Consider the following 10,468-nt stretch of genomic DNA (forward strand, 5'->3'; position numbering starts at 1 on the left):
GAATCATTCAGAGCCCAACTTTTGTCTAGGTTTGATCAGTTAATCAAAAATTAATCTGTGATAGATAAATATTTTGTTGTCCATAATCAATTTTTTGTTACCATTTTAGCACAGATGTTTAACTGGTGAAAATTGCTGTGACACATATTTTACATTATGTGAACAACTTAAAATTCAAGTCAGACACAAAAATCTAACCAGCGATTTTTATTGTGAACCCTGCAGCATCCTGTCCATGTAAAATTATGTGGATTCATGCTGTGTTAACATAAGATGCTGCCAAATTCAATCTGAAGAAGCTTCATAATGGAAACAATTGTTGCTACGTGTCTGATAATAAGGATGTTTTCCTTTGGATCAAACCACAAAAATCACTCATTCATCACTCACCACTTCTCATCACTCAGGATACTTGTGTCAGAGCTGAATGCTTTAATATCAGTGATGGATTATGATATATGTGTTCTGCTTCCCTTCATGCCAATCATTTCACAAGGAGGAAATGATTTACTATAATATCTGAGGCAGTCAGCTAATCTGACATGTGCAAGAATGTTTGCCAGAGACTCCAGACTTTCTGCTCAACAAAACGCATCTGGGCCAACATAATGTGTTTCCTTCATTGCAATTTTTTCCATGTTTGCCTTTATTATTGGCTACAGTTTGAGACTGGGAAGAATTGGGAGATATGCATGTTATAGTGCACGTCTTTAAATAAATATTGATCAAAGGAATATCACAGAAAATGTGTGATGCCACTGGACTTGCCCTTTGGTTTTGTAGGCATTTATCTTCTCATCAAAGAGGTTTCTGCAGTTCTGCTGACTGATTGGGAGTTAAATTCACTCAAACCTTGATGTCAGTTTCATGAGATTAAAGTTCAAACTCAAAGATCAGAAGAACTGAAAAAGCCTCCTCCTTCGTGACTCTGGTTTTGGTTGTATTTGAAAATTATTATTTCCTGTGACTTTTGTTGTTTCTGTTTCATTATAGAAATTATCCTCCTGTTGTGTCTTTTGTGCTTTCAGTTCGTCTTAGTTTGGTATTCTTTCTCCTTGCGTTTGTGTCTTGTTCACTTTCTATTTTGGAAATTATTTGTTTATTATTTATTTATTTGCCTTCTTGTTTTCTGTCTCACCTGTGTCTCATTAGTTCATTAGACCCTGTGTGTATATATATTCTCGTGCTTGCCCTCTTGAGTTGCCACAGTATTATGTTATGTTTTGTGAGAGAATGTTCTTGTGTACTCCTGTGTCCCTGGTATTTCCAATCATTTTCTCAAGAACTTTGATTTGTTGGAATTTTCTCCTGTTCTTCTGACAATGAGTAGACAGGTAGAACTGTGGATTTGGATTTCACTCTAGACCAATGCTGCAGACTGACAAGAATAAAGACAAATATCAAGGTAAAAAAAAATCCAGGGCCAATCTTTGACAATACTAGTTGGATGGTCTACGCAACCAATGATTGGCAAAAAACAAACAAACAAAAAAAATGCACAAAGACACACCCAAAATCTTCTCACAAACTGAATCTTTCATGCCCCGAACAGGTGCATCTCAAGAAATCTGAAAAAAATCTAACCTAATTCTTAACTGAGTCCCTAACTGTAATATAGTTTGATCTTTGATCAAGTCTCTGAATACTGATGATTTTTAGTAAGCTTATAATGCGTGAGGCTGCTGAGCCAAATCCATCATGTCACCACCTGAGTCTGCACAATGTGCTGTCGTGCTGTGTCATGGGAAACTTTCATTGTTTCACCTGCAGGTTTACTGAGAGCAGATCATCTTTCTCTTAAATCACAGCTGGAATGTGCCCAGATAAACAGAACAAGTGACCTAACATCAACTTCTAGTTAATCACAAGTAATTATCAGTGATTATCTTGTGATAACTGGTTGTTCTTGTGAAAAGCTGAATAATCTGAAAATCTTTGTGTTCACACAGTAAATACCTCATGACTGCAACAGGTCAAAGAATCAAATAAACTGAAAGATAAAAATGTCTTCCACCCGTTTAATAATTTGACTTGATAAAATCATTTGCTTTGCTAGCCTCGGCCTGTCTCAATTATATTTACCTCTGGAGCTCCTCAAGCATTAGCTTCTCTCCCAGATTCAGCCAGATACTGCAATGGAAATACAGACATAAATGAATGCAAATACATGTGTTATATCAGACAGGAATTTGAGTTCAACAAAATCAAATCCTGACCCATTAAATGTCAGTATCACTAATTCGATGCTTAATGTGAACAGTAATGTGTGTGGTGAATTTTTACTCCACTGTTTAAAACTGCAATAACTTTTTAAACACAATATTCACTTATCATCAAGTTGATATGGTGAACTTGTTAATAAATAATTGCTTATCTACACACCCAGCAGTTATGGACATTATGAGTGGTAAGAGTGAACCAGAACAGTAAAGCTGTGGTGGATGGATAAATAATGAGTGCTATAAACCTGAGAGGAGCTGCAGATTTATAAAATGGTCGCTTTAATATATTCAAACACTGCTATGGCCAATTGCAGCTGTGGTTGCAATCATTCTCATCAATCTCATCTTCTCACGGCTGCAAGTTACTATCCAGTTATCTCAAAATAACTATTATTTTCTCGAGATATTGAGTTAATGATATGAATAAAACAAAAGATCATATAGAAATGATGAGATCTGCATCCGCTTGTCTCGAGAAAGTGAAGAGAAATTTGCCTAGAGGTTAAATGAGCAGACAGTGATGACTCTAATGGCAGAATTGTCTTGTATTTTTTATACTTAGGACAGCCAAATATTTACCTTTTTCTTTAACTATAACCATATGAACATACTTTGGAATAAACACATCACATTACTGTGTGTAATGTCATATTCAAACAGGTATGAACAAATGTAAATGAGTGAAATAACCATATACGGTAACTCAGTATTAAAATTTTTAACTCAATGTGCATTGTAATTCTTATCACGGGAACTCTTGAGTTTTCAGCCCAAATTTAAGGAAAGAGCAGGTGCACACATAGTAAACAACTGTTAAGCCGCCATGTTAGCGACACCAACGGCCCAATATCATAGTTCAGATGCGCAAAAATAAACAAACACAGCTCTAAACTTACTTACAGACCCTCCAAAATGCAGTTAAATATTCTCACATACAATTCTTAAGAGTTTTGCGTGTTTATACATGACACAAACCTGATAACAGGGTTAAATGAACGAAACAGGACGACATTTGCTTGTCACTAAGTTGCCCCATCAGAGCAGGATGACAACAGTACCAACAAGAACGTGGTTCCAGTTCCGGTTCCACTCAAATGCCCAGCATCCTGCTGCCTCTCACTGGCGTCTTTGGGTATGACATCAAAATAGCGGCCCACAAAGTCTAAATAAAAGTCTCTCAAAACTTAATCGATAACGTCGTTTTTAACAATTGAGAGTGATACAGAGCAATATTTTCAAGAGTGGGCCCCAGTTTTGTTTATATCATGCAAAAGGACAAACCTACAGGCTGCACAATGTGCAACCTGCTGTCACTTTCACTCTTATCAGCTTATACAAAGGCAGTGAAAAAGAAGAATCCAAGCAAGCAACCATGTGAGTAAATATTAACTGTTTTATGAGGAGGGAAATGTGCTCATCAATCTCACTTCACTCAGAACGGTATCAGATGGGCTGGTTTGAGTAAGGCTCATCAATGTGGCACACATTGGACCCCTTAATACCAATCATTCATGGTTTGAATGTCACAGCCTATCTGAGTGATGCCTGTGACAATTTACTTTACAAGCTCATATCTATCTATCACAAATTAATTTTTGGTTAACTGATCAAAAGTCAAAGGTTGTTACATCACTCGGCTATCAATGATTCAGACAAGACAGGAACATACAAAGTCATGTTTTATTCTTCCTGTTCGATTCATTGCTGTTTACAATTCTTTTTTCACATATTATTTTCACAATACATAGAAATGAACCTTAAGGATAAGCAGTATAGATAATGCATGGATAATAACAGGTAGAAGTATGGGCAGTTCAGGTTGTAATGACACTGTAGGCAGATAATGATGCACAATAAGTAAAGGACAAACTTTGTCAATAAATTAAATATTGACAAATTTGGATCATACTTCATTGGCAAATTGATACTCAGCCTCATATCAAGTGACTAAAATGTTCTTCCACCTCTGCAAGTAATATTCATAACTGTTTAACAAGAAGTTTGTAGATATTCATATTCAGTTTTCAAAACCAAAGAGCCAAAGAGCTGAATAGAGACCATAGAGACACTTCATGCTCAAACCATCAATACCCTGAAAAAAAAAACAAACAATGACTGTAGCTGAGAATCTCTTTCATCATCTGAGTGGACTAAAAAGGGATCTCTGTCTTCAGTCTGTTTCAGAGGTTGGCAGGGGTTGGTATTTAGCCTTGGACCTCTTTGTTCGGTAAATGACCACTCCACAGACCAGGAGGCAGCCAACAATGAAGACCAGGTTCATGCCCAGATTCAGGCTTGGGCCAGACACTGAAACAGAAGAAACAAACGAAACTTAAGGTACAATTGAATAATATTATGTATTTATATATGAGGTCAGTTTAAATAGTTGGTAACTGTTTGGATTAATCTGAATTGAATCAACACCCCTCTGTCTCTGGACTGTTGGACACTGCATTACCTCTGCCTAGGTGTACCTTATGAACTGGTAACTGCATTTATATTCACACTCACCTTGGCTGTCAGACACTTTAGCCAGATGCAAAGGTCCCTGGGAAATGGAGTGCCTGCTAGTCTGAGCCACAGCTTCTCTTTTGCTGCGATGATTCCCTGAGTTGGATTGGATGCATCCCTGAGAGCACCTGGTTCCAGGAATGCCAGTCTCACACAGAATGACTGAACAGGTAATGTACACCTACAGACACATGAAGGTGAAGTTGTAAATAATGGTTTGTACATTCTGTAATTTATTTATAATATTGAATTTACAGTGTCTATTATAATATGGACTGTGTGATTCATGTGACTATCTGATATAATATATAAATGTATTTGTGTTTTAAATAAACTTCACCTGCTCATGAGCACCGATGAATTCAAAAGCCTCCATTCCAAATCTGAACTGAGACTTGGAACTGGGATAAATCTGCACTGTCTTGTCCTTCACGCACCTGAGAAAATACAGTTATATGAGATTAACCAATTGTCACAGAAAAGTTGCATTTATAATATAAATGTGTGTGCAGGTACAACATGAAAGGCATGTCATTGTATACACCTACCCATTTTGGATGATGGTGTAGCTGATTCGAGAGTTGGGGTTGTCATAGGGAGTTGCCCTGCAAGACTCCACAAACAGCTCTGTGTTGGGGATGGAGGTGGTTGCTTTGATCTGCATAAATATCATTTGTTTGAGATACACTTCCACTGGGTAGGTGTTGGCATCAACTTGTTTCCTGAATCGCTGGCTCTCAAAGAATTCAAAGTCAAAGGTGAAGGCACCAAAGCCTTTCTCTGTGAAGGCATAGGGGTTTTTGTGCGTGAATCCCAGGGTAAGGTTGGTTCGCTTTGGATAGGCACACTGAAATGCGATCTCAACATCATGTTGCCTGGAAATGATTTGAGTTGTGTCAGCAGATGTGATCTCATTCTTGAAAATGATGTTATCGTCATCCTCCTGAAAGTGTAAGAGAAATAAATGAAGTCACTTTGAAAGGGCACAATAGTTAGAGTTAAATCAGACTTCTGTATACTACAAGTCAACAGGGAAATTGTGACATGTTCAGTGCAGACAATCTAGTGCAGTTTGAAATACAGAGAGACAGATGGATCAGATTCCTCTATTTATAGTTAAGTAGTTTAACTAAAAAATACTGACAAGTTGAACAGGCTTTGGTGCTCTCAGCTTTGTTGCCACCAGATGACAAAAACAGTCACAAATATTTATGACTTCACTAGGTTTAGGATGTATAGATATCCAGGGGCTGACAGCTTCTCCAGCTAGTGCTGTGATTTTGTGTATTTGTGGTAGCTTGGTGACAGAGTGGGAATCATTGGACTTCTTTGAGCATTTCTGACATGCTGTTCATTACGGAAGATAACATAACACAGATGTTGCCAATGATCAGAGGTCTGGAACCGCCATATTGTTTTGTGTGCTGTACCTCTACAAGGGTCCCACAGGTGTTCAGTGACATGACAGCCACCAGGTGGGTTGTGTTGGAGAGCCTTGTCAGGTTGCAGGCAGGATCTGTGAAGTCATTCAGATGCAAGTTGTCCTCGTTGCGTCTGATGAGGTAGGACTTCTCCACTTCTACCTTTATTGTTGTTTCATTGCATGTCACAATGGCCTCTAAGTAATGTAAAATATGTAACATTTACTTGTTATTGTGATGAAATGGTCAGGGTAGATGTCAAAGATTTAAACTTACTATCAAGTAATAATGAAAATCCTGCTTCTGCTGCCGAGTCAAATAGAAATTCTCTTTATTGATAACAAACACTTCAATTCAGATGCTAATTATATGCAAGTTCAACACTTGTCTTTAGACATGTAGTAATGTGTTGACATTATACCAAACTTATTTAACATATTCATGATGTACTTTATATTTAAATAAAACTATACCCTTAGATACAAAATGTATTCGACTAACCATGGTGTCCTACATCAGCAATCACACAGCGTAGCTCTGATTGATAGATTCTCCAGTATCTGGAATATAATGTAAGAGAGAGTGGAGTTAAAACAGTTTAAACAATACGAACAATTTTACGAGGAAAAACTGATTTGAATCTTGTGTATCAAGTACAGTTTTATCATTTAACTCACAACACACTGATTCCAATTAGACAGTTTCTTTAAACTCACCTGTCCCTTGCCTCAGAAACAAAGCAAATAGGAAAATGTTCATTCAGTTCATTTTCAGTTGGTTTCCATTTTATGACATATTCTCCTGTGGAGGTCCTCTCCTTTGAAATGCCCGTTGGTCCAGAAACAATCAGGTCATAAATCCTACAAGAGAAACAATGTTTTAATTACTTTGCAATGGTGAACACTATTACTAAACAGCAGTCACTTACACTAAATGTCATAAATATGTTATGGATATGTGTTTGGACAAATGAATCTTTGTTAATTACATTAACACATAAAAAACACATTACTGCAAAAGTCATACTCCTTACGTGGTGTCTTGTGCTTTGGATCTGACTTTGATTTCGAGAGTCTGATTGACGAATGCAGGAAGATTTGCTCCATTAACCGGAGTTGGTGATAAGAAAACAGGAAAGTAATCACCGTCAAGGCATGAAGGGGCAGAGTGCCCATCCACTGAAAATCAGAAGAGAGGAGAGACAGACTTTGAGAAATTTGTAAACTGTTATATTGTATATATATATGAATATGATTCTCTGTAAAATAATAATAATTACCATACCCTGAACTGAAAATTGCAGTGGAATCTTGCTTAAAGGAGCAATAGATGTTCGGTAAAGTGCTGTGGTGGTTGTTGGTGCAGCTGTGGTGGTTGTTGAAGCAGCTGTGGTTGTTGTTGGAGCAGCTGTGGTGGTTGTTGGTGCTGCTGTGGTGGTTGTTGAAGCAGCTGTGGTGGTTGTTGAAGCAGCTGTGGTGGTTGTTGGAGCAGCTGTGGTTGTTGTTGGTGCAGCTGTGGTGGTTGTTGGTGCTGCTGTGGTGGTTGTTGAAGCAGCTGTGGTTGTTGTTGGAGCAGCTGTGGTGGTTGTTGGTGCTGCTGTGGTGGTTGTTGAAGCAGCTGTGGTGGTTGTTGGAGCAGCTGTGGTTGTTGTTGGAGCAGCTGTGGTGGTTGTTGGAGCAGCTGTGGTGGTTGTTGGAGCAGCTGTGGTTGTTGTTGGAGCAGCTGTGGTTGTTGTTGGAGCAGCTGTGGTGGTTGTTGAAGCAGCTGTGGTGGTTGTTGGAGCAGCTGTGGTGGTTGTTGGGAAAGCTGTGGTGGTTGTTGGAGCAGCTGTGGTGGTTGTTGGAGCAGCTGTGGTTGTTGTTGGAGCAGCTGTGGTTGTTGTTGGAGCAGCTGTGGTGGTTGTTGGGAAAGCTGTGGTTGTTGTTGGAGCAGCTGTGGTGGTTGTTGGGAAAGCTGTGGTGGTTGTTGGAGCAGCTGTGGTTGTTGTTGGAGCAACTGTGGTGGTTGTTGGGAAAGCTGTGGTGGTTGTTGGAGCAGCTGTGGTTGTTGTTGGAGCAGCTGTGGTGGTTGTTGGGAAAGCTGTGGTGGTGGTTGGTGCAGCTGTGGTGGTTGTTGGGAAAGCTGTGGTGGTGGTTGATAGTTGACGTTTACGCCTTCCCACTGAGAGTGGTCGCTTTGTTGTGTAGGATCCATCAGAGTAGGACAGTGTAATGTGGGTGTTGGGAAAGTCCTCCACCATCAGCTCAAATGGCTGAATTCCAGTTGTACTTGTGTATGTATACGTTAGGGAGCAAGAATTCTAATAGATGGAAAATAGAAAGATGCCTTTGTCAGTAAATACAGCAGCAGCTTCAGTGGTTTAACTGGTTATGGTTCTGCACTTAATGGAAAGACATGGAATGGTAACAATCCTCTCATCTAACTCAAAGAAGGAAGCTATTCAGAATCCAGTTATTAGCTTCCTAATGAGGTGAGGTTGAAGGATGGATGTTTGAAGTATGATGTGGAAACTCAAAGCCTCCAGTGCAAAGATATAATTCAAAATTCTTACCTGATCTAAAGAGAAACCGCTGCTCAGACCACACAGCCCACACTCAGATGCGCTTGAACTTGTTGGTACTCTGCATCTGACCCGGTCACCATCAGGGTCAAACACTGTCATGTTGAATGACCGTGGGCAGTTCCTGGGAACTCTGTAACATGAATTAACTGAATCAGGGGCAGATCAGTTGAAAAGCAGTGTATTGCAAACATTAGTGTAACACAATAAAACAACAGAGGGATGGATGGTCATTACCTGAGAATGGGCAGCATGTAAGTGATGGGAGATCTGTTCGATTTACCAGTATCAGATCGGGTTCCCAGGTCCACATGCGCCATCATTCTCCAACCAGCCTGTGAGCTTCTGGTGTTTGAAATCCAATATCCATGACCATTTCGAGTGTTGTAGTAAGTGGGGTATCTGTTTGAAGAAATATCAGAGCAACGATGATTCTGAAGCAATATTTTCAACACTATCTGTTAAATGTTACAGTCAGTGAACAAGGCAGTTATGAGTATGCTGAAAGATTGTGCATGTATAGTTAACCAGAATCTCAGTTCTTAATGTTAAACCAATAGCTAATGCCTCCATGGTTATTCTGACCATCAGTCATGGGCATTATGGATGTGATATTTTGCATCCAAACATGTTTATTCATTGTGCATCCTTGCTTCTTTTTTCTGTTGAAATGCTCACTTTTATGTATAAAATACAGACAAGTAGTGTCTCACCTAATCTCAAAGGGTCGATTGCTGTTGAGTTTTCTTTTTGTCACCACCTCATACTCACACCAGTTGAAACCATAGGAATTGCTGGCAGTTCGTGTGGTGGTAGTCTGGACCTGGGACCCACAGTTACCAGAGGAACAAGTGTAGCCATTCTGGTAGCAGTAGTACGTGGTTTGCTTGTTGCGAAGTTCCACCTGTAAGGACATCAGTCTAATTATGACTGATAAGATCTTATAAATTTAGCATGACACTGGTGAAGAGTCATGTTCATATTCAGACATGTAGATGTAAACAGATATATTCTGCTTTTTCAGAATGTTTTTTGTCAAAATTAACACACAATTTGTTGAACCTTCAAGCCAGCAAATATATGCATGGAAAGAAGTTATCATCTTACCACATAAGACCCATCTGAGTTTGTTCCTTTTGGGTTGAAGGTCACTGAGCCTCCATAGTATCTGTAGTAAGGATACATGTACCATGCAGATGCAGCTGAGGCCATAAGCAGCAGATGCAGCAGCAGGAGTGTAAGAGATGCCATCTTGTCAAGTGCTCCATCCACAACGTGACTAGTGCATCCTCTTTATAGTGTTCCACTACAAGGAAATGTCGGCAGTTACATCATCTGCTTCATTTACAGAAAGTATAAAGCATGAAGCAAAACTGGTTTTACTGCCTTGTGTTTTTAAAGGTGGCCTAAATTTATGTAGCTCACCAGACCACAGGTTGATTGTTCTTTGTTGGAAACACAATGCCAACTTTTGAAAACAGGTTAAACTGTGGATTTAGATACAACGCTACCAATTGTGGTGTAAGACAGGTATATTGTTGCAGTAGTCATGACTGCAAAAGCTTTCACTTTACCTTTTCCCAAAACTATCTATGACTCATTTCCTGTGTGAGAATGTGCCACATAATCAAAGTGAAATCTCATCTAATCTTAACTATAAACTAAACAAAACTATAATTCCTGCTGTGGGCACCCATAGGTGTAGGCCAGTGAATAAAGAGATCATGAATGACAATATAGTGACACTTAGTTGT

The 10,468-nt window shown here is 39.1% G+C and overlaps 1 protein-coding gene across 1 annotated transcript; it reads right to left on the minus strand.

The window, feature by feature from the left end:
* Positions 1 to 3,888: 3,888 nt before the first annotated feature.
* On the minus strand, positions 3,889 to 9,990 carry LOC108894142 (mucin-4). The gene is made up of 13 exons (XM_051076115.1): positions 9,822 to 9,990; positions 9,428 to 9,618; positions 8,952 to 9,116; positions 8,706 to 8,847; positions 7,439 to 8,453; positions 7,188 to 7,332; positions 6,871 to 7,014; positions 6,656 to 6,714; positions 6,164 to 6,351; positions 5,282 to 5,676; positions 5,074 to 5,170; positions 4,734 to 4,914; positions 3,889 to 4,529 (listed from the first exon to the last, which is right to left on the minus strand). Exons 1-13 carry the CDS (start codon positions 9,963 to 9,965, stop codon positions 4,393 to 4,395), a joined length of 3,003 nt encoding a protein of 1,000 aa, XP_050932072.1. The 5' UTR covers positions 9,966 to 9,990; the 3' UTR covers positions 3,889 to 4,392.
* Between the last annotated feature and the right edge of the window lie 478 nt (positions 9,991 to 10,468).

The sequence above is a fragment of the Lates calcarifer genome, linkage group LG2 (assembly GCF_001640805.2).
Source record: "Lates calcarifer isolate ASB-BC8 linkage group LG2, TLL_Latcal_v3, whole genome shotgun sequence".
NCBI lineage: Eukaryota > Metazoa > Chordata > Actinopteri > Centropomidae > Lates > Lates calcarifer.